Genomic DNA, 23,854 nt, shown 5'->3' with positions numbered 1-23,854 from the left:
ATTTTCTATTTAGTCCGACACTTTCGTCACTTTTACTCAAAATAACTTGAATTAAGTGAATTCAGACATGTCTGGGGAACTCAATGATACCGAGAGGCAAGGCTGGTCCACAACATGGGAGGTAAAACCCAGTACCTTCCAGCTGGGAGTCCACTATGCCAGCTCCATCTGTAGATGAATAACTGACCGTGACCTACCGTAGCGTTTTCCCCATGATGGTCTGAAGAAACTTCCTTGCAGAGAATCTGTCCCAGAACCTTTCTGTAGCGGTTGGTGAAGACTGCATCAGCATGTCGCCCTGAGCTGAAATAACACGTTCAGAAAGTACATTTGAGTCGAACTCGATCTCACACTCATTGGCAGGCAAAGACTTTTGGAATGTAAGGACCAAACGGCTCTTTATTGGTATGCATATATGCATATGGAATATTACAATTACCATTTAGATAATTTAGCTGATACTTTTATCCATATTGACTTTGAGTGTGAATTCAGACACATGCCATTGATGATTGATGAGCATGATGGGGTTAGAAATATATCAAAAATGTAAGAAAATCTTGGAATATTACAAGCACTTAAAGCAGTTTGCTTCAGTTTAATGAATTGTATGATTGCGTTATCTGCATTGTTGAATGCACAAATCACCGGTCACTTTTGGAGCAAATGAGCATGAGCTAAATAAATGTAATGTTAGTTTGGTCACAGAGGCCTACAGGTAGGGTACAGACATTGGAACTCAAACCCAAAATCTTGTTTTTGACCATTATTAAATGCCAGGACGTTGACCAATGATCGTGTGTCTATGTGTCATCACGGCTGGAATTTTTTTTTTTTTAACGGACCGCAGCTCCGCTGACTCCGTAGACGGAGCTCCAGCTTCCTCCAACAGGCTCAGTGGATCCTCTATGGAGGACGTCAGCAGAATGGAAGTGTCTCTCTGACCAAACCTGAAACACAATCGCACAGTATCACAATCAGGTGAATGTTACACTAAGACACTTGAGTAGATTGCATTACTGACCTAGAATAGCAAAGTTATTTTGACAGGAAAATAAAAAATAATCGTATCACAATACATTTTTACGTAGACCGATGTGTGCGGTGTAAATACAATTATTCTAAATGCTAAATAAACACTTGTCTGTCCCTTTGTGCTTAAATGTTTGAGTTCTTTGCCATTGAGTGCTGGGGATAATGAGGAGAAAGGCTGATCCAACCCTTTCAGTACAAGATTCAAGGGCACTGTACTCAAATAGAGAAGAGCGTCTATTTCTTTGTTAATCCATCTGCATACATTTAATTAGGTTATTTTGTAATTGACATGTCAATAGCAAAAGGTTGAAATTACTTGCTCTTGCTCTATTAACAGTTTACAACTGTAATTTCTGTCTGTCAGGCATGTGAATGAGCATGTAGAGCTTTTTAATCAAAGCATGATAATGTGACTGTTTTAATAACGTATTTTTAATAATTATGGCTGGGATCTTGATGAAATCTATAATCTTTTCATGATGATCCTAATTATTAAATTACTAATAATATGAATAACAATAATAATAGTAATTGTATATTATATATAATTGTTTAGATTAATATTGGTATTAATGTAATTACTATTATTACTATTATTATTATTATTATTGTAAAGGGGTAAAATTGAGGTAAAATACGACACATTAACGCATTTTCTGCACAAGAAAAGTAACATAAATGACTGACCTGAAAGATGGATATATCGGGGAACACGACAGGGACACGAACAGATAAGAGAACAACAGCATGGCATTTTTCCACATCATCAGAGTCCTTTCCGAAGAAGAGAGGGCGACTGGATGGAGAAGAAAATACAATGAATTACAAAACGCAATCGTTTGAATAAAAACCCAACTTTGTCCATAAAATACCCTTTATTGGGATTCGGGTTGCATCCACTGGGAATTAACTTCATCATTCTGGCAATAGAGTCTAAAAATCAGTCCAAACCCAAAATCAAACAAAAAAGCTAAAACTAAAACGGTTTAACTGCCATTAAACCGAGAAATAATTCAAACATATCTACATGTTTTTTTTTGTATTTAAAATTCCATTATCTTTTCACTTGCAACATGGTGATGTGGTTAAAATTACCTCTGTGAAGTTCAGTGTGAATCCTGAGATCACCCGCAGTCCTTTCAGTGTGTGATGCTCTCTCTCCTCATCTCCAACTCTGTGTTCAGCAGGGACAGCACAGAGGACACTCTGGAACAGTGTGTCTCTAAGTCTTTGCTCTGAATGGAAAGGCGGCATGGTCAGTTATACTGGACCTCTGAGTGCCAGTGACATCATAGGGAATTGCGGTCTCTGTGAAGGTGTCAGCATGATCTCTCTCTCTCTCGCCCACCACCACCTCCACTGTATTTCTCCATGTTCTCTCTTCTGGGGTTTGTTACTTTCCCCTCACTCTTTCCACTTTCCACTTGTTGTGTTGTCCTGTTCCCGTCGTCCTTCTCTGTAGCCTCTTCTTACCTGCATGGTCAAATTCAAGTTAATTAAAGATTACAATAAAACAAATAAAAAAGCATCGATTTTAAACATAGATTTTTTTTTGTTCTATGTGAAGACACCAAGTGGAAATGGTTTATTTCTTTAGTATTTATATTTATTTGTAATCTTTACTGTATTATATATATATTAAAACAGCGGTTTGTCTGTGGAACGACTCGACTCAAATAAGCTTTCCCACCGGTCGACTAGACGGTCCGCACCGGGGACGACTCTATCTGACGGACTTAAGGTTGGATTGTGTACCACTTGTGTGCACAAGCTGGGGCTCAAATGTCATTCATTTGTACCGCATTTTAACGACCAACATGATGACATGAAAGGAACGAATGAGCCCTCTGTCACCCAAACCTACCAGCAGGAATACAGACCAGCGACACAAAACGTTTGCTTCGGTTCGGAGACATCTGTTTGAATCTCGTCACCGACTCCATACAAAAGTCAGTGATGGAGTGCATAAATAGATTAAGACCTTTGTTTCTCACTACCCGACCGCTTTTACCATTCCACTTCACACAGCACTGTCTCTGTTCGAGGTCAGAGAACGTCAACAGGCCACAGAGCAAGAGGGCCACATTAGATACGTTTAAAACCCAGTTGTCATCTGGTCCTACTTTTCAAGACTTTGTCAAAGGAGTAGACGTCGACAGAACACTCCCTGTTCCCGAGGCAGACGATGGGCCTCATGCGTATCTGTCTGAGGGCTTGGACATGGGGAAGGACAGAAAAGGTCCGTGTGCATTTAGAGTTCTTAACACAGTTGGTTTGGCTCCAGTCAACGCTCTGTCTAATGAGTGTGTTGTTATTGCAGTGTGCTTTGAAACGTATGGCTGTCAAATGAACGTCAACGACACCGAGATAGCCTGGTCTGTGATGAGAAAGAAGGGATACCAACGAACCAATGATCCTCATGAGGTACAAAATGTCATTTTACCGGAGCTTACATAATAATTATATGTAGGCATTTTTACTTAAAGTTAATTCTGTGTGTATGTCCACAGGCTGACGTTGTCCTTCTTGTAACATGTTCCATCAGGTAGGACACCACCGTGACGCTGATCATATCAGTATATATGACATGGACTCCTGCATTAATGAATGGCACTTTCAAATCCTCCTCCACACATCACAACAGAAGATCTGTGTGTCTTTCGTGTTTCAGAGAAAAAGCCGAACAGACCATCTGGAACCGACTGCAGCAGCTCACCGCCATGAAGAGAAGACGCTCAAAGAGCCGCACACCAATGAAAATCGGCATTTTAGGTAAAGCACTTAACCAACGTTGAACAATGTTTGTATCTGAAATGACACCCTAAAAACGGAACAAAAAAAATACATGAACAAACAACGAACGCTTTGTGTCCAGGTTGCATGGCGGAGAGGTTGAAGACGGAACTCCTGGAGCGGGAGAAGCTGGTGGACGTTCTGGCGGGACCCGACGCCTACCGGGACCTCCCGCGCCTGCTGACGCTGGCGGACGGCGGACGCCAGGTCAGCAACGTGCTGCTCTCGTTGGAGGAGACCTACGCCGACGTCATGCCCGTCCACCGTGCTCCTCAGGGGTACAGCGCGTTTGTGTAAGCCACGCTTCCAGACCGCCCCACACGAGACGTCACAGTCCGTTCCTTCCGGGTGGCAAAAGCCGAGGCGTTCTCCGATGGCACCACGAGTAAACAAACCCTTTGATGTCATTGGCTGAATGAATGATTTTCTTCTTGCGGGGTGCTACAGGACGTCTCATTAATGTATATAAATATAACTTATATTATATTATATTAATATTGTTTACGTCATCGTTTCAACTTCAGATCCACAACAGTGTTTTGAACTGTGTAACTGTGTTCACAGTCGCCGGCTGGATGGCTTCAGGTCAGTGGAAGCCGCTCGCGTTCTGCCACCCGGAAGTGTCCTTACGGCTATTGTTTACTAACATTCTGAAGTGCCGCATACGCTCTCCAGAGATGTGACCTTTGGGCCTGATACTTCTCCCCTTCTGTCTTCACCTTAGTCCGATATCACGTGAGACGTCAGACGTGACAGGCCTGAATAGGTTGATAGCCACTACTCAGTGTGAGCGTTATCTGAATCATCCAAGAGGTGGTGCTGTGAATGCTAGATAATCATATCTGTATAAAACAACAACAAACTGTAAACAAACTAACACTACTCCATATCTACAATAGGGGTTGGACAACATATCGATACAGCGATATATATTGTTTCTTCTCTTCGTGCGATACGAGAATCGATACACTGGCGCCAAATATAGATATTTTTATTTATTTATTTATTTGAATTTTTTTTTTTTTTAAGAAAAACTCAGTTTGGACCATGAATAAAGACAGAAGTCCAGCACTTTTCACGGTAATTTTTGTTAGACATTATCGTGATGTATTGTCATAGGATTGTCTAACAATATATTGATAATCGCAGAATGGTTGTATCGCTAAGTTGTATGCAAGTGTTTTTATATAAAAACACTTGCTGAAATACGCTAGCAGGGCTTTGAATTTCAAAATGTCTTTGAAATCCATGAATCCATTGCATTTGCAACCCTATGCTTTTGCAACCAAGCTACACATTTCCTACAGTGGAGCTTGTATTGGTATCTTTAATATGACCATATATAGCCCAGTGGCATTATTTAAGTTAACTATTGTTTTGACCTACATTTTATGGTACTTGAACCACTCATTTGTGGCCCCCTCTTCAAACCTCATAGAATCGAGAGATGGTATACATGGTACATGTATGAGACAATCCTTTCGCCTTGACACTTGGAATCGTCCTCATCCTGTCGACCGCTGGCTTGCGTCTGTAATGGTCATTAGGTTGGGTTTACCCGCAGGTCCATCATGCGCGGCTGCGACAACATGTGCAGCTACTGCATCGTTCCCTTCACCCGCGGCAGAGAGAGGAGCAGGCCTTTGGGCTCCATTCTCGACGAGGTTCGCCTGCTGTCTGACCAGGCGAGTTTTCGACCTCGTAACTTCAGACGTCCTTATAGACTTCAAGGAATCTCGTGGGGCAGGGAGGCCAAGATCCATTCATTTACCATATCGAGAAATCCCAAATACCGCATTTTCAAGTTTTTAATTTGTTAAATTGATTCTAATCAGTGCTTTGTTTATGGTTGATACTCACTGGTTAGCCAACGTACAGTAGATTGCATTTCAATGATCTGATCTATTTCTAATCTGCAGTTGTGTTTCTACATGTCTGACGGTGTGTATGTGTGTGTGTGTGTGTGGCGTGGCGTGGCCAGGGCGTGAAAGAGGTGACCCTGCTGGGCCAGAACGTCAACAGCTACCGGGACACGTCGGAGGAGCAGCACCGCGGGCCGGACCCCACCCAGCTGAGCCGGGGCTTCAGGACCCTCTACCGCAGCAAGCAGGGCGGGCTGCGCTTCGCTGACCTGCTGGACCGGGTGTCCCGCGTCGACCCCGACATGAGGATCAGATTCACCTCCCCGCACCCCAAAGACTTTCCAGACGAGGTGTGCCCCGCGTACCTCCCCTTCCATCGGGGATTGGAAATATACGCTGTGGTTGTGAGATTAATTGCTTGAGTCGTCTGTGGTGTTGATTGCAACCAACTGAAATCCCCCCCCCCGACCCCCCCTAGCTCCTCCCTTTCCGATGACGTTGAGGATGTTATGGTGGCCTGTAAGGTGCCAGTAGGTACTGACAAAGGTCATCGTCTACGACAGCATCCAGTAGCATGTGAAGTGATGAGGTTCCTTGATGATTAATACGTTTGATTTAGTCTATAAATCTATAGGTCACAGTTTACAAATAAGATGGAGATAGAGCCGTTTTTATGTTCTGGGCTTCTGTCGAAATATGGTGGTTCATGATGGCGGGCCACACTAAAACTTTTCACTTTCATATAGTGAGGTAAAGGCCAACCAATCATGGTCAAATGGTTCTGTGGTGAACCGTCGATCCTGGTGAGATAACATTGTATTGATTTACATTCACATTTACATTCAGGGCATTTAGCAGACGCTTTTATCCAAAGCGACTTACATTAAGTACATTTGTTATAAGAAGTGAAACAATATATCGCCGTCGGAACAGTAAAGATGTTCATAGAACCAAGTGCAAGTACTAACAATCGCCAGGCTGACCCCATTCCCCGTATACAGCATTGATAGCCAGCTACTGCAGATGCTACACAATTAAGTACAATGAATGAATACAACCTGCATTAAGTGCATTCATTAAGTGCCAGGACGTACAACAAACAATAGTGCAACAGACAACTAAGGGACTGAATGGCTATGTAGAGTCTACGTGAACTCTGAACAGGTGGGTTTTGAGTCGTTTGCGGAAGCTGGTGAGCGACTCGTTCCACCACTGTGGTCCCAAGATAGAGAAGAATTGTGATTTAGCTGATCGACCTTTGGTTGCTCTTAGTGATGGCGGTACCAGACGTCCAGCTGAGGTAGTTGAGTGGAGGGATCGAGCTGGGGTGTGTGGTTTGACGATATGAAAAACCGTGTGATGTAATTACAGAGCCTAGAGATCTGGTATAGAGGGAGAACAGAAGGGGCCCCAGTACAGAGCCTTGAGGGACACCAGTGTCAAGTGTGCAAGGTTTGGACAAGGAGCCATTCCATGTGACCTGATAGGTGCGATTCGACAGGTAAGATGTGAACCAGGATAGGGCCGATTCAGCAATGCCAAGTTTGGCCAGAGTGGCAAGGAGGATCTGGTGGTTAACCGTGTCAAATGCTGCGGACAGGTCGAGGAGAATGAGAAGCGATGAGAGGGACGAGGCTCTGGCAGCACGGAGGGACTCAGTCACTGCGCGGAGAGCCGTCTCAGTGGAGTGTGCCTTCTTGAAGCCTGACTGGTGAGGGCACTTGAGGGACACGTTCAAGTGTTTTAGAGAGGAATGAAAGAAGAGATACCGGTCTGTAGTTCTGGATGGTGAGGGAGGAATTGATGAGGGCGTGAGAAATGGCAGGAGGTCGACCGAGATGGCCTGGAGGAGAGAGGAAGGGATAGGGTCAAGAGGGCAGGTGGTGGCGTGGTTGGAGTTAACTATTCTATTGACCTCTTCGGAGGTGAGGGGGATGAAGTGGGTAAAAACAGAGGTGGGGATGAGTGGAGGGAGGATGGTGGCAGGGGTCAAAGTGGAGCTGATGTCCTTCACCTTCTGGGTAAAGTAGGTGACAAAGTCGTCAGCAGTGAGGGAGGAAGGAGGCGGAGGGGAGGGAGGGGTGAGGAGGGAAGAGAACATGGAAAATAGTTTCCTTGGGTTGGAGGCGGAGGAGTTGATTTTAGACCGGTAGAAAGTATATTTGGCTATTGACACAGTGGAGGTGAAATCTGAGAGAAGGTGAAGATAGTGAGATAGGTAAAGGTGAAGATATTGATCAATTCACTGGACGATGATTTGAAGCACCACTATTGTGCCACTGGGACTTTTTGTTTCAGTTGTTGCCTATTCCCTGCACATATAAATATTCATCAAGTGTCACAATGAGATGTTGACCAAAGATAAGGAGGAGCTAATTTTGCCAGAACTGGCACATCATATACTTAAACATTCTGATTGAATATGCATCGTCACTGTGTCGCGCAGGTTCTGCAGCTCATCGAGGAACGAGGGAACATCTGCAAGCAGATCCATCTCCCAGCACAGAGTGGCAGCAGCCAGGTGCTGAAGGCCATGCGGCGAGGGTGAGACATCTCCACACTCACTCCTCCTCCTTTGCCTGAGCCTCACCTAGTCTTTGAATCCAAGCTTACACTGGTTTCCTTTTCTCAATGTGCAGCTATACCAGAGAGGCCTACCTGGACCTCGTGGATAACATCAAGAGAATAGTCCCTGGTAAAGCATGGTTCATCTCTATTTTAAACCTTTATCTGCCAATAATGGACTGATTAAACAAACCTATCTCAATCAATTATGTTACGGATATCTTGGTCTATACGTGAATCCACTCTTCACCTGGCCAGGTGTGAGCCTCAGCAGTGACTTCATCGCAGGCTTCTGCGGGGAGCAGGAGGAAGACCACCTGCAGACTGTGTCTCTCATCAGGGAGGTGGGCTACAATGTGGGCTTCCTGTTTGCCTACAGCATGAGAAAGGTGAGTGTCTCTTCATCACAGAGCTTCAGCCTAGCCATACACAATCACTTTTAATTATTGGGGACAGGCAAGTGTAGTGGATATGGTGTTTACTCACATCCGTATACTTTATTCATACAGGGGGAAATTCATAATAGTTATGTTTGAATCTAAGCCAAAATGTTCTGGGGAAGAACCCCAATGTCTGGAGTTTGTCTGTAGGCATCCTTGAGCATGATGTCCCCAACCCCTACCTGTTTATAGAGGCTGTAGGTAAGATTTGAGAGCAATTTGTTAGAAATGCCTATCTGTCAGCTACTAGTTATCATTTCCTTCAAACTCTTGCTCTCTTGCTCAATGCCGACTCTCAAATGATGCCCAAAGCAACTTTAACGAAAAGACATTTTAAAAGTCTCCTTGGAGAAAAACACCTGCCAAAATCCTGCTCAATGATTTTATCGCGTGCGTCCGTCTCCAGAAAACGCACGCCTCCCACGCACTCCAGGACGACGTTCCCGGGGAGGTGAAGCAGCGCCGGCTGGAGGAGCTCATCTCCGCCTTCAGGGAAGAGGCGGCAAAGGTCAACGGCGCCCTGGTGGGCAGCACCCAGCTCGTCCTGGTGGAGGGGGTGAGTACTGCAGCCACGGCCCGCCTGACCGTTACACGTCGTAGGGCCGACGGTCATACGGGAGTACGGATGTCAATGGACGCGGCGACGCCATTGTGTCACGCTGTCAGACGGTGGATAGAAACACAACGCCATGTTCATGCCAGTATCTGGTGTTGGCCCGTTTGTATCTTTGTGCAGGAGAGTAAGAGATCGTCCCAGGACTTGTGTGGCAGGAGCGACGGGAACGTGAAGGTGATTTTCCCCAGGGAGGGGAGGGACAGCGCTCTGGACTCTGGTGTGGCCGAGGTCAAAGCTGGAGACTACGTACTAGTGAAGGTATGCTTCACTCTCGGTTGATTGCAATACAAAAAAAAAAAATGCTTGATGTTTTCTTATTGACAACAAAAAAAAATCTCTTGCCTCTTGAATGTCTATTTTGACTGTTAATGTAGGTTACCATTAGATGGCACTTGTTTGTAAATGCTAGTGTTTTTTCTTTTTTTCTGTCTTTTGTGGCTTCCCCTCTCTAGATAATGTCGGCAAACTCCCAGAGTCTGCGGGGACGGGCTCTGAGCCTCGGCTCCTTAAGTGACCAACCAGTACAACAGGATAATGTGATTGGCCAGCTCGACACAGAAGCTTCTAGAACCCTGGTCTAATATCCACACGGAAGACGCAGCCATTTAGGGCAAAACAAATGTATTTAATGTAATGTATTGAAGCGTTCATATACATTTAAAGGAAAAATACTTTCGTTGGTATTCATACATGTGTGTCTGTTGTTACAGTGTGCATTAAAAAACATAGAAAACTACAAATTTGTGTCAAAAGTGAAGCCCCAACCCTAACCCTCAAACCATATCAAAGAAAGTGATTACAAACGTGCCTATTGATCCCCGAGCAAAATAGGAATTAAAGGTTTAATTTCTGCCTTGTTCTCAGACAGATGTCTGGAGTGATGGTTTCAGGAACTTTCATCCTGAAATCTGGAGGTCTGTCCCGATCACTATGTAGCCCTGGACCGAAACACACAAAAACAAGAGTTATCAAAGAGTGACGCAGAAGGCTAGTGTTCACAAGGATCATGACATCACATCCAGCACACTAAATAATACTGCTGTAGCTCGGTCCTTATTCAGCTCGTGGCCAATCTTAGTCCAGTCTTGGTTCTAAATAGTAGCTGGGCGGAGGAACTGAATTTCGAAGGAATTCTGCATTCAGTTCCCCCTCCCAGCTAGTGTTCAAAACCAGGATGGCCGCTAAGTGACTAAGCCCATGTTGTGTGGGGTCATGGGGGGTGGTGTGAAGGCTTGGCTGGAGGGTTGTCTGACCTTCAGGACTTGCAGCTGGGTGTTTATCAGGCTGAACTTCCCCAGGCTGGGTAGAGGGAAGCCCTCCGCAAGTCTCTCTGTGGAGGGAAAATAATTCTCAGTTATGCAGTAATAGTCATTATATTTCTGTGGTTTTTGGGTTGTCTATTAAAACGCTCTCACACATATAACGTAGTGCATTCAATTTATAAACCCTAGAAATATTATTTTTCGCTGATATTCCAAAAATGTAAAGATCAAATTATCTAAAAACCCTTTTCCTTGATATAATGTATGCTTGACACTGATGAAATGAAACAAATTTGTGCTCTTTAACTATTTATGATAGTAATGTATCTAGTCTCACTGCAGTGTGGATAATTGATTAATTGATATTCCCTCTGCTCTACCAATACATTCGTGTACTGTAGAGTGAACGACGTTCTCACCGTTAAATCTGGGTAACACCGCCACCTTGAGGACCATTTGGAAGATGTTATGAAGGGATCTGACCTATAGGGTTTACAGCTGGTTAATCACGATGTAAACACCCAGGGCACTGAAGTATGTGGTTTGTTTACTTCAGAGTTGTTTACTCACTAGTGACTATTACTGCTTAGTCATAACATCTATTTGCGCATGACCAAAGTATTTTAAAATAGGTACTAGCGAATGCAATTAGTAAGTGTGTGCCTTTAGATGAACTACTAAAGTGCTCGTTCCTTCATTACCTCACTTGGTACTGAAATATAGCACAAGAGCACAAGGCCAACCAATCAAATAAGGATGACTTGTCCCAACTGTCAAATGGCATATCTAGAATCTATAGCTTGTAGAGTTCTCTATGATTCTAAGTTTTGTCCTGTAGAGTTTAACTGACATAGTTAGTTCATAGTTAAATTCATACTGAGACCACCCATTATTGAGGCTTTAGATAAAAGCCTCCAAATGTCATTTATTTATCCATCCAACAGCTTTCCACTTACCTGGAAGTCCCCAACGTAGCTTTTCCCCAGGGACATGTCCAACCTGTGGGAGAAGGCAAGAATGTGATGCAATCTAATCTGTGGCTGGTTATTACTAGTTCTACCTTGTGGTTATATTATTGTATTTACTTACTTATTTAAGGTGACCGCTCCTGCCAGTTTATTCCCGACCACGTTGACCCGTGCGCTGACACTAGAATCCTGACAAGACAACAGACAACACATGGGCCTTCCTGAAACACTTTGGTTTCTTTACCTTCTTTATTTTCTAAAGATCATTCTTTGGATTCCGTAAAAGCAAGACTGGACTGTTTATGTTGTCTATGTTGTCTATGATATCATTTTTGAAGACTAGGCGGCTCTGTGTAAGTGGCCGGCAAGATGAAAGGGTTGGGCCAGACAGTGTTGGATTAGCCTAGTCCTAACTAGACCTTCGTACTCATTTAATTCATACTGATGGTCTAGAACTGCTATAGAGACAAACGATTGCTCACTTGAAGGCGGGTGCTGTTGAAGTTTAAAACCTATTGGCTCTGCCCAGTGCCACTCCGGATCTGCCTTAACCAATCGCTAACGTTTGGTCGTGACGTATTTCATGCGCCGGGGTCCTGCTGGAAACCATGTTGCGGACTAGGCTAGTATTCGTTTGACTGCAACTGAAACTCGCTCACGACCTGTACGTCACTGTTCTCAGGCCGCGCCTCCTGTTCGCTGATTGGAGGAACAAACTTGAGGGAAAAGAAAGCGTGCGAACATACTGACTACACCCAGACCGAAGTACTGAAGGGAAATGAAAATTGAGCAGAAGTACGGAGGCGGGCGGAACCAGGCTAGTGTTGGCCGACGTCTTCAACAGTCATGTTGTCAGGAAGGCCCGGCCACCCCCTGCGGGGAGAATTTCATATCTCCCCTTATCTCTCAACACAACTGTGAATGTGTGGTTCATATTTCAACACATAACTGGATGTGTGGAAGTGTGTTGGGTTTATATTGTGGTTTCTGCTGCAGAAAGAATTTCCCCTCAGGGATAATTAATTTTGCTTACACACTTACTAACCTTTCATATTCAGTTTAGAATTTTGTATTTGTTTATTTTTAACCCATACTTAGCGAGGTAATACGATCTCCCACTACATAACACATGCTACCTTAACCTTTACAGTGTTTTTACTCAAATGAGTTAAACCATTGACAGTTTCTGCACAATGGGGTCATTTGAAGGGATCATACCACGTTGAGCACGAAGAGGGGGGCTAGTGAGGTGTTAGCGAGGATGGCGTAGGCTGTCATGGAGCTGATGGCGTCCACGGTCACGTTGTTGGCCTCTATGTTAAAGAGGGGATCCTTCGCCGTCTTCACCTGCAGTTCCATCATCAGACCTGGGAACATCTTGGCAATCTGGAACAATACCCAGGATCACATGTTGCCATCAGAACAGACTCATAACACTGAAAATGTGGGAAATGTGAATTCACACTTATTGTAGATTGAATTAGTATTTACTTGTACGATAATGCTGTTATATTTGTAATGTACCTTTTCATATAACATTATTTTGTATGTATGTTATATAAATCCATATGTAAGTTATGTGCATAGTTTTGAGTTTTGCCTAGTGTTCCGTTTTCATCTTCAAAGTGTAGGGACCTACAAAAATAGTTAAATGAATACCAATACCATATTTCATATGCGGATAAATGCCGCTTAATGAATAAATAGTGTGTTTTATTTAATTTGTGGATAATTTCAATAAACTGCATGGCCCATACTCCTTTGTTTTGTGGTGGCTTGTAAGGTATTTTCAATGTGTTTAAGCGAAGTAACATAGGCCAATAAGATTTATGTACTGCTGCACTCTTAGCCAATGAGAGACCTTGTTAAAAAAAAAAATGCTTTCAACGAGTGAGGAAGGAATGAGCGAACTTAGCGAAGAGACGGGTATCTCTTTGAAGACGGAGTACTTTAGTATCTTATTCAGTGTTGGCACGGCTATCCTCTGGCAGAGAAACGTGGCCACGTTGTGTGCCACTGGAAGCTAGTGCCTTGTTTGGCGTGCTTCACCGGGAGAGGAAAAGAGAAGCAGCGAACCGTTGGTTTGGTTAGCTTGGTAACCAAACCAACGGTTAGCTGCTGCTGCTGCTGCTGCTGCCTCGTGGGGAAGAACTCGGTGCTGCCTCGTGCGGAGCGCCTCCGCTAGCGACCGGACCTGCGTGGCCAGACTGCATTTTATTTTATTTTTTTCCTCCATCGCGCCTGCATCGTTTGCTCGTTGACTCTGCCGCGCTGCTCGTTCAGTCTCGTGGATACGTGAGTAATAACGGAGGTGTTTTTCTATGACACACGGAGGGTGTCGTTGCCCAACAAAGCAACTAAGGATTGGTTTTCTTCATATGTGCACCAACTTATGGGCCCCCAACGGTTAGAAACCCAAGCGCTTGGTAACATACAGGCCTACATTTGAAAAGGTTGAACCGGTTCACCACAAACCAATAATTTCCTGGACTGTTATTTGTGTTATATTTCATTGTGTTTTAAAATACAATTATTGGTGGGGACTGTTTAGGAATATTGGTTAGGCTAAGAAAGCTACATACATTATAACTTAGTATTAGTTAATGTTGGTATTTTTCATGTGAAAGGTAAAACGGGTTAAATGGCACGTGCTTACAATTTTATTTGCATTTGTTTTCTTTAAGGGTTTTCTAGTACACTTTGACATTGAAATGTGTGCTTCTTCTCTCACCTGTGGAATGAATGCTCCAAACGTTCTGGTGTTCAGTCGAATAGGAGAACTTGGAGGAATCTGTTGAAACAAAGACAGACATCAAAGGTGGTGCTGTGTCAATCTCTGGGAAAAAAACAACCCATAACCATTTCCCTTCCTAGTACTTTTCCTAGTCTCCCATATTTCCCCGGAATTCCCGAATTCCTAAACCAGCAGTCATTATGTCACCATGTCATCAGTGATGTTGAGGCTCAGGATGCCGGCCTTGTTGTACACAAAGCTGGCGGAGTTGGCGGTGAAGGCGGATATGCCGATGAAGAGCATGCTCTGCTCCTGGTTGGGGAGGAAGAAGGGTGTGGGGGAGAAGGGGGGCTCCACGTGGTGGCCGATGTTGTAGAACTCACCCTGTACGGGAGGAAAGATGTGTTGATACTTGGTTCTCATGTAGAGGAAGGCAGTGGTGGTGTAGTGGAGAGGTAACGTGTAGTTTATGCAGAGTTATGTCCCTGGCACTTCATAGTTTTTCCCACTTATATGAATGTGTAGTGAGAACAAGGCAGAAATATAGTGTACATTTCTTGCTTAACAACAAACTACTTGATGGGTTGAATCTTGAAAGTCTAGCAAACTTACTTTGTTTGATTAAATGAATTCCAGTATTGGAGCTGCATAGGTATTACATTAGCCTTCACTCATTTACGTGACGGCACATATTTGATCTTAATTGCTTTTTTTAGAAAGCCACTGAGTCAGACCAGGACGAACTCACCTTCAGGTTTAATCCTATGGAGGAGTTTGAAATCTCCGGTGAGGACACCATGGGATATGCAATCTCTGCATAGCGGTCCACCGGGGCCAGCACTGAAGGATAAGAAACATTCACATCATCCAACAACAACAGAAATATGTTATGGATATTATTGTTGCGGTTTCATTAATAATAGTTTACCGTTGAGGGTTTTCAGGAATTGGTTCATGCTAGACACAGATTCTGCCACCAGAGGGCATATCTGCAATGCAAAAGAGCATACATTTGGCCTTTTTAAAAATCTGAATGTTCATATAGATGGATCGATATAATGCGCATAATACCATCTTCCGGATGATGGGACAGCAATTACATTTTCAGAAACAAAGCTAAAACAAAAACCCTTCGCCCATTTGCCAAGGGCAACAAAACTTGTGACTTCTAATTGAATAACAAAAGGTGCCATCAATTGCCTATTTATGAGTTTTATTTGAGATACACACACTGTCCCATACACTTCCATTTTTTGAAAGTATAGGAGACCACAAGAAAACAATGTTCTCACCTGTTTCTGCAATGTGCTGCGCAATCCTTTTTCAATAAAGCGGGTGAAAAGATTGTACAGCCAGCTTAAAAAAAACACATTGTCCAAATGATTAACAGAAGCATCACAGGTTAGACACCGTTAATCCATCCTCTTTTATCTCCCTGCCTGGACAGTCTAGGTTTGTTGGTCCTATCCTGCAATGTGTCAGACAAGATGACTCCACAATGATGGACTGGCAACACCTACAGCCAATGCTAGCTCCCCAATGACCCCTATTACTGCTTGGGTGTATCGGGTTAGGTCTGAGAACTTGCATGAGCATGGGAACAGAACACCTCCATGATCCAAACCAGTGACACTAAGCTAGAGTTCATTTCTAGTCCCTATCCATTCAGGCTGTTTCAGCTAATGCTAGTTTCCTAAGCAACTCACAGTGAATTCAAGTCAATTCCTTCACAGGTCCTTAATGGACACACAGGGGATGGAACCTGCTACCTTTTCAGCTGGGAGCCGGACACCCTCAAACCACTACCCTATCCTGGCCCGGCAATCCAAAAATCAAAACACAACCAGGTCCCCCATGTGTTTAATGGGAAGTGTTGGGTTCTTACCTAGCTCCTCCGTGGAACTTGATGCTCACCCCCCCCAGTGTGGAGGCGCAGCTGGCCGTTGCCACGGCCGGGCGGCCTGTCTCGTCGCTACGGAGGGAGATACTGGTGGTGATGGTCAGGTCCTTGATGGCCAGGTCGAAGGAGCCACTGTCCTTTCTGTTCAGAACAAGGGTGGGTGGGGGGGAAGAGCAAAAGAGATTTATCATGTTGATGGGATATTAAAATCAGGGGCAGGATATTCCCTTCACAGATCTTACTATTATAATAGCAGGCCTGTCGGACAAGTTACTGCCTGTCGGGCAAGTTACTGCAGCTCACACACAAACACACAGCAGCACGAACGCGCGCACGAACATACATGGACGCGCACACACACACACACACACACACACACACACTGGAATATTGCACTACGGTCCTTTATGCTGTTGCACGTAGCGGAACTACAACTATAACCTAACACCTGGATGAAGCCAAGCAGAGGATAACGCAGATAATTACGTGAATATGAATACGACGACATGTGTGACAAGTGGACGAAGCGCCCGTCCAACCCACTGCCATACATCTTCCTCACCTTCACCATTGAATGTGATGATTACAAAGCGCTAGGCCTGGACATTCAGAAACCAGCACCTGCGCCGTGACCCTGCCTACCACACCCTGCCTGATCGGCGTCAGGGTCGCCCAACAGGTGGGCCTGAGTACAGAGGATCTTATTCCTGTATCCATGACCATGAAGGCCACGAACGATGAGGGAATACGGATTCTCGGGGCTGCAGTTGTCAGGTTCGCCGGTAACCGCAACGACGACTGACGGTTGCCTGCCACACCCCCATTCCTGTGGCCATACACTGGCAGAATGAAGTGAGCGGGCCTCGACCAGGACATCTTGGCATGTTCCGGTGACATGGTGTCACCGCATGGTGATCTGCGCAAAGAAGAATGGCAAGCCACGATGCACTGTCGACTTCCAAGCCCTGAACAAGCATGCGTTCCGTGAGACCCACCACACGCATTCCCGTTCCACCAATGAGACAGGTACCCAGTGGGAAGCGCAAGACTGTGTTTGACGTCTGGAACGGCTACCACAGCATCCCACTGCATGAGGATGACTGCCACAAGATGACCTTCATCACCCCATGGGGGCGCTACCGGTACCTTTTGGCCCCACAAGGGTACATGGCGTCGGGGGATGGTTACTCAAGACGGTATGACGAGGTGGTCGCGGACATCGGCAACAAGACCACGTGTGTGGACGACACAATACTGTGGGCCGTTACAATCGAGGAGAGCTACTTCCAGGCGATACAATGGGTGGACATTTGTGGCCGGTACGGCATCGTCCTCAACCCAGAGAAGTTCGTCTTTGGCGCACCCACGGTGGACCTCGCAGGCTTCACGATCACTATGACTGACGTACGGCCATGTAGCCGTTACCTGGAGGCGATCCGAGTCTTCCAGCGCAACGTCACTGACGTCAGGTCCTGGTTCGGACTGGTCAACCAGGTGGCCTACGCCTTCAGTATGGCTGGACGCATGCAGCCATTCTGGAAACTCCTGCAGAGCGGCATGCGCTTTGAGTGGTCTCCAGTTGGAGGACGTTTTCCGTGAGTCGAAGGAAGCGATTATCCAGGAGATCGAGCGTGGTGTCCACGTCTTTGACAAGTCCAAGCCAACGTGCCTTGCCATGGACTGGTCGAAGGAGGGCGTCGGTTTCTGACTGTTCCAGAAGCACTGTCAATGCACGCCGGTCAGGCCCTTCTGCTACACTGATGGATGGAAGGTGACCCTGGTTGGCAGCAGGTTCACACATGCAGCTGAATCCAGATACGCACCAGTAGAGGGTGAGGATGTCGCGGACGCCTTGGACAAGGCGCACTACTTTGTGTTGGGCTGCAGGGATCTGATTGTGGCGGTCGACCACAAGCCGCTGTTGAAACTCCTTGGTGACAGAGCACTTGACGACAACCCCCAACCCCCGCCTCAGGAACCTCAAGGAGAAGACCCTGCGCTATCGCTTCCGCATCATCCATGTCCCGGGCATGAAGAACAGGGCCGTGGATGCCATATCACGCAGGCCGGCACCCCGTGCCCATCGTCGATGGATCTCCCGGACGACAATGCTGTCGTGGTGACCGACCTCTCACCCAGCACACACGCTGATGTCCTGTCTCTCATACGGCGAGCTGGGCCGGTGGACGACAACATTGAAGAGGGCGACCTGACATGGTGTGCTGCGGGGCTCGAATCGTTGCAGTCGGTGACGTGGGACTGCGTCAGGGAGGCCACCAGCAGCGACGGCGATATGCGCATATTGGAGGAAATGGCAGTAGACTGCTTCCCGGAATCAAGGATCGGGGTGTCGGAGGCTATTCGTGGCTTCCACCAGTACCGCGAGGACATTGCGTCAGCTGACGGGGTGATCCTGTACAGGGATAAGGTAGTTGTACCGCCCTCACTCCGTGGCGAGGTACTGAGCGCCCTGAGCTTGACACTGACGCTGTGCAGAGGGCGATACTGCAATACCGTAATACACCGGACCCCGACACAAAGGTATCCCCGGCGATGTGTGTATTTGGCCGGCCGATACTCATCCCCATTGCCCTCGGGAAGTACAGGCCGCACGAGACATGGCATGAGACACTGACAGCGAGGGAGTAGGCCCTTTGCAAACACCACGTCCGAACGGCTGGTGCCTGGGCAGAGCACAACAGGCGCCTCCCACCTCTCAAGGTGGGGGATTTGGTCCGCGTACAGAACCAGACGGGGCCCCACCCTAACAAGTGGGACAGGACGGGCAGTGTCGTGGAGGTGCGTCAGCACGACCAGTACGTGATCAAGATCGACGGATCGGACAGGGTAACGCTTCGGAACCGAAGATTCCTAGGTTACATATACATCGCTTTTAAAAAAAAATACTTCTAAGTACTTCTAATATGTACAATGTTACCAGTTCACTGTGTGGTTGGGTCTACTTATTTATTTTGTGCTTTTATCTCGCACTTCATTTTTTGGTACATTGAGAGGAGTTGCTATAGATTACATTGTACATATGTGCGATGACAATCAATGGATTCTGAATCAAACTCCTGACCCACTGTTGCACGCCGAAACTCTAGTTATCATAAAGTGTAGCGTCTGCTTATCACCCTTTGCTTAACAAGGATTGCATTTCTTTGGGGCGGATGAGATGAGGGTACAGGAAAGTCTAGCATAGCATCCGGTGGCCTTGACTCCCTGACCAGAGGTCCTGGGTTGTTTGAATCATCGACTTGTAGGCCTATTAGAGCACGATGCCCTAACCGATACATGGATGAGTATCTAATATTTACCTTTATCTTAAATAGAAGAGACCAGACAAATGACCACATGTGGCTGTTAACGGCTGCAGTTGTCCTACTTACATGAATCTCAAGTACTTCACCTTCCACTTTCCATGGAGGCTGAGGAAGGCGTTAGTGATGGTCAGGGTGAAGCCCGTCCCTGGCACCAGACCCATCGCCGAGCTGGGCAAACCCAGATTCACAATATTCATTCTGGAAAGAAAAGAAAAGAAGATTACACCGGAAGAAATGGGGAAAAATTACTGCCTTTGTCGCACAACAAAACTATATCAACAACGGTGGAAAAGAACAACATAGTGGTACTGTAGGGTTAGGGGGTGTGGCAAAATGTGGGCCTTTAAAACTGTGATTAAGTTATTAAGGGCTGTACAAATACAACGGATAGTGGAGGTCTTAGTCTCTCAACAACAAACAGAAAAATTTATGCTGATTCAAATCAAAGACGTAAACAAAGTTAAGTAACCATTGCATGCAGTGGAGTCTGTGTAGCGCTGTGAGCGTCCTTGTCTTACTCGGTCAAACTGTAGTGGACCTTGCCGATGGGATCCACGCGCTCTGTCCCTGAGATATCTGGCACCTTGATGGTCTTCAGTTTCTCCTGCAGAGACGCCACGATGAGCTCTCTGCCTGGAAATGGAAAGGAATACAAAGTCTGTCGCTATGATGTTGTGTACAGTTACACATGACCAGTGGCCGACTCAGACTGTTTGAAGGGCAGGGGCGTAAAAATAAAAAGGGCACATTCTGCACAACATGGGGGCCCCCACCAGCACGCAAGAAGCTATGATGCATCTTGTATGATGAAATAGTCCTCATTCTCATTAAGATCATACAGAAGAGGATTAGGGCCACACTTAAGAAAAAAAATGAGTTCTGAAAGTCAGAATACTGAGAATAAAGTCAGAATTCTGACTTTATTCTCAGAATTCCATAGACTTCAAAGTCAGATTTCTGACTTATCTCAGAATTCCATAGTTCTGACTTTAAAGTCAGAATTCTGACTTTAAAGGGTAGTTCAGGATTTTGGACATCGGGTCTAATTTCCAAGTGAGCCAGTGTGTTATTTATCATTGGAGACCGTTTTCAACACTTTTCATTCAGTCCTTCTAGTTGCAGAAATCACTGGTGCTAGGCTAGCGCAACTCGAGGGGAACTGCTAGCCTGCCAATAAAAACAGTTTTACCCACTCCACAGTACACCCGATGCAAACTAATTATAATGCCTGACTATCGATGTACATGTCTGTGTTGATAGAATAATATTAGAAATAAAACTATCCTTGTATCGCAATGACGCATTACATTTTGGGAGACTACTTTCTAGTTGCGATTTCTGCAACTAGAAGGACTGAATGAAAAGTGTTAAATGGTCTCCAATGATAAATAACAAACTGGCTCACTTGGAAATGAGACTCGATGTCCAAAATCCTGAACTACCCCTTTAAAGTCAGAGTTGTGACTTTAAACTCTTGCTCTAGAGGGCACATCATCATAATTGATTGTATGTAGGGTCACCCTAGAGGGTACTCAATAATGTTTTGCACGTTTTCACCACTCTAGAGGGCACTCTAAGTAACACTTTTTCAACCAGACGGGCACTAGAAGGGCACTCATTAAGGCACGATATCGAATTTTCTCGTTCTAGAGGGTACATCATCATAATTTGTTGTGTGAAGGGGCAACATAGAGGGCACCCAATTTTTTGCACGTGTAAAGGGCAGCCAATAAGGCACTTGTTTTCGCCTCTTGAGGGCACTTTAGTGCACTTTTTCAACCATGGAGGTACGAGTCCGCCACTGCACATGACTAGGTGACGGTGTATCACATTTGTGGGGGAAAAACAGTTTTTTTTGTAAACAGACAGTGAAGATGATGACTCAAACCCACCGAAATCAAGTCCTTTCTGTGTGAGTTTGACCTTGACCCCGGCGTTGGCGCTCAGGGACAGGGGGATGAGAGCCAGCAGAGCCAGCCATCGCCATGGGAACATCTTGAGCTCTGACACGCAGAGTAAAGAATACAGTATCAATCAAGAGCAAGAGTACAGCAGGGAGAACACTATGCTGTGCTGCGTTCTGTATTTACATATGGATGGATTTAAAGGCTCCTGCTGTGGAAGTTGACACTAAACATGTGCTTAATGGAAGCTGACGTTCTCATTGAATGGTATATCCTGTGTATTGTTCAGTTGTTTTTTATTCATGTCTTTATTGTTGTGAAAAATTCTGTATAGCAGCCAATTTTGCATAAAAGTTGAAAAAATAATAATGGGGGTTTAGCAGTGTGTGAGTGAATCTTGGGGGCCTTGACCAAAACAATGCGGTGGATGTTCATGCAAGGCCTGCAAAGAAGCAGTCTCTCAGGACTACTTATTGGGTCACATGACCCAGGACAAGCCAGCATACCAACTGGCATTTTATTAAATTAAATGTAGATTAAAGTCAGCTGGAAGAGACAGCTTTTTCATTTATCCCGCTGCCATTTGGGTATTTCCGTGACTCTATTTGACCATTCCACTTGTGTGCAGAAAATGAGCATTTTGAAAGTTGCCTAACTTTTTTGCGGTTTCACACAGTTCACACGGTTCATGAGATACTTGTTTTTGGCTCAGATTTCCCGAATTAAAATGATATGGCAGAGTTTTTTCTACATAGCCATTGCGCATTTCATTCTGTTGATTGTTGAGATATTTGAGACCAACAAACCTGTTGGCCAACTATGAGAGTATGCAATGAGGCTACTGAATGAAAACTAATGTAATGTAATCTGGAGTGTAAACTACTAGAAAACATTTTGGCACAAATTAAAGTCACAGTCTATTTATGGATGAATCATAAAATAAAAGCCATTTTGTATACTACTATTCGGAAAATGGACTTATAGATAGGTAAACTCGAGGCAACTTTGGAAATCACAGAACTGTGATCTGGGTGTGTAAACTATGAAAACGTTTTGTAACAAATGAAAGCTGGTTTATATTTTGATCTTTAGCATTAAATGTGATGGGCAAAACAGCCCAATGAGCACACCACATGATATGTACGTTATGAACACACCACATGATACGTACATTACGAATATAGTTAACCCGTGTTCTAAACTAACACACACATAACCAGCTATTCTTCAGGTCAAGGCCTGAGCCGGAGGCCGGATGTCCCAACATGGAGAGATGCTAGAAACTCAGACAATGCACCACACATTCGCAAGAACAGGTGTGTAGTACGCCTTTCAACTTTTACGTCATGACCCATAAGATCCAGTCAACCCAGAAGACGGTTAGAAATCCCACCGTTGGACCACAGTCATTAACACATAGTCTAACCGCAGCCCAGGGCGCCTCCCGCCTTTCTCAAGGATAGGGAGCTGAACAGGGAGCTGGATCCAGGTAACCCCCACGCCAGCGCTGATAACATTCAAAAAACACACACCAACCTAAGCACACACACCTCGTTAGGAGGAAAAACACAGCATAAGACTATACCACACAGATCATCTCACGCTCTTCTGAAGCAGAACTTCCACGGAGGCGAAGCTCCAGACGACCTCAGAGCTGATAGGGACTTAGAAATATTCGATCTTTCACGCTTTATGAACCTGTATCACTTTTACCACTTTACTTAATAAATCCGAGGCCCTCGTGCTGACAGACTTTATTACCTCTCCGTCTCATTTTCTCTGGTCAAGTAACTAGACAGACTGATTTTCCCAACAAATGCCCTTTTATAAACTACTATTGGGAAAATATACATACTTAACAAACATAGGCCTACTCTACATAAATCCAATGCAAGTATATGGCATTAAATGTTGAAGTTAGGAAACATTTATTCTATTAATCTTTGAAAGACAAGCAAGTAAACAACACAATGTTGCTTTCTAGCACAAATTACTATGTCATTTTCATACCCTAATAAAAATAACAACACTCCTGACACTACACGACGTCAACCTAGAACAAAATGAGCGTGGTTTAAGTATAGAGCCGGTAAGGCAGTCATTACCTGAACCCGACGCAGAAGCTCTCAAAGCGGCCGTTCCTGATGTGTGACTCTGGTCTGCAGGCAGGCAGTGTGCACAGAGTCATAGAAGCGGAAGGCACACTGTCATCAATTTACTTTCAACCAGGAAGTTAGTGCAGCCGTGGGTGGCACAGAATGGTGGACATTCCCATATATAAACGAGACAATGGCTCATACTTCTGCTTTATTATTGAAGTAGAAGCTGAAGTGCTCTCAATGTACTGAATGTACCAACAGTGGATCTTCCCCATTTGTTTACCCACAAGTTAGAGACCTTGGCCAATGAATATATCTTCTCTTGACATGCATTATACATTATGCATTGT

At 45.1% G+C, this 23,854-nt stretch overlaps 3 protein-coding genes across 3 annotated transcripts; 1 reads left to right on the top strand and 2 right to left on the bottom strand.

Moving 5' to 3' along the window:
• Positions 1-193: 193 nt before the first annotated feature.
• ghrh (growth hormone releasing hormone) lies at positions 194-1,802 on the bottom strand (the record flags this gene model as incomplete). Its single annotated transcript, XM_084463473.1, is given in 4 exon segments — positions 194-241; positions 243-303; positions 846-950; positions 1,723-1,802. Coding segments are annotated over 4 exon segments (294 nt in total).
• Positions 1,803-2,770: 968 nt separating this feature from the next.
• cdk5rap1 (CDK5 regulatory subunit associated protein 1) lies at positions 2,771-9,904 on the top strand. The gene is made up of 13 exons (XM_084463842.1): positions 2,771-3,274; positions 3,356-3,459; positions 3,546-3,580; positions 3,707-3,807; positions 3,911-4,121; positions 5,393-5,513; positions 5,810-6,040; positions 8,137-8,234; positions 8,330-8,385; positions 8,514-8,644; positions 9,102-9,251; positions 9,432-9,569; positions 9,764-9,904. Exons 1-13 carry the CDS (start codon positions 2,992-2,994, stop codon positions 9,890-9,892), a joined length of 1,788 nt encoding a protein of 595 aa, XP_084319968.1. The 5' UTR covers positions 2,771-2,991; the 3' UTR covers positions 9,893-9,904.
• A 172-nt stretch (positions 9,905-10,076) lies between these two features.
• LOC311338551 (bactericidal permeability-increasing protein-like) lies at positions 10,077-23,597 on the bottom strand. The gene is made up of 16 exons (XM_084463843.1): positions 23,511-23,597; positions 21,394-21,504; positions 20,020-20,134; positions 19,568-19,699; positions 16,161-16,316; positions 15,568-15,631; positions 15,204-15,264; positions 15,024-15,115; positions 14,483-14,659; positions 14,273-14,332; positions 12,760-12,927; positions 11,663-11,730; positions 11,530-11,572; positions 10,993-11,056; positions 10,565-10,641; positions 10,077-10,249 (listed from the first exon to the last, which is right to left on the bottom strand). Exons 2-16 carry the CDS (start codon positions 21,494-21,496, stop codon positions 10,208-10,210), a joined length of 1,422 nt encoding a protein of 473 aa, XP_084319969.1. The 5' UTR covers positions 21,497-21,504; positions 23,511-23,597; the 3' UTR covers positions 10,077-10,207.
• Between the last annotated feature and the right edge of the window lie 257 nt (positions 23,598-23,854).

The sequence above is a fragment of the Micromesistius poutassou genome (assembly GCF_964030765.1).
Source record: "Micromesistius poutassou genome assembly, chromosome: 2".
NCBI lineage: Eukaryota > Metazoa > Chordata > Actinopteri > Gadiformes > Gadidae > Micromesistius > Micromesistius poutassou.
The sequence above is the reverse complement of the archived record's forward strand: the minus strand, read 5'-3'. Positions and strand labels throughout refer to the sequence as shown.

Coding starts and splice junctions, on each gene's coding strand:
- cdk5rap1 (XM_084463842.1), top strand. CDS start 2,992: ATGGAGTGCATAAATAGATTAAGACCTTTGTTTCTCACTACCCGACCG. Junction 5,514..5,809: donor TTCGCCTGCTGTCTGACCAG/GCGAGTTTTCGA, acceptor TGGCGTGGCCAG/GGCGTGAAAGAGGTGACCCT. Junction 9,570..9,763: donor GAGACTACGTACTAGTGAAG/GTATGCTTCACT, acceptor TCCCCTCTCTAG/ATAATGTCGGCAAACTCCCA.
- LOC311338551 (XM_084463843.1), bottom strand. CDS start 21,496: ATGTTCCCATGGCGATGGCTGGCTCTGCTGGCTCTCATCCCCCTGTCC. Junction 12,928..14,272: donor TTGGAGCATTCATTCCACAG/GTGAGAGAAGAA, acceptor GTATTGTTCCAG/ATTGCCAAGATGTTCCCAGG. Junction 11,573..11,662: donor GGAGCGGTCACCTTAAATAA/GTAAGTAAATAC, acceptor CTTCTCCCACAG/GTTGGACATGTCCCTGGGGA.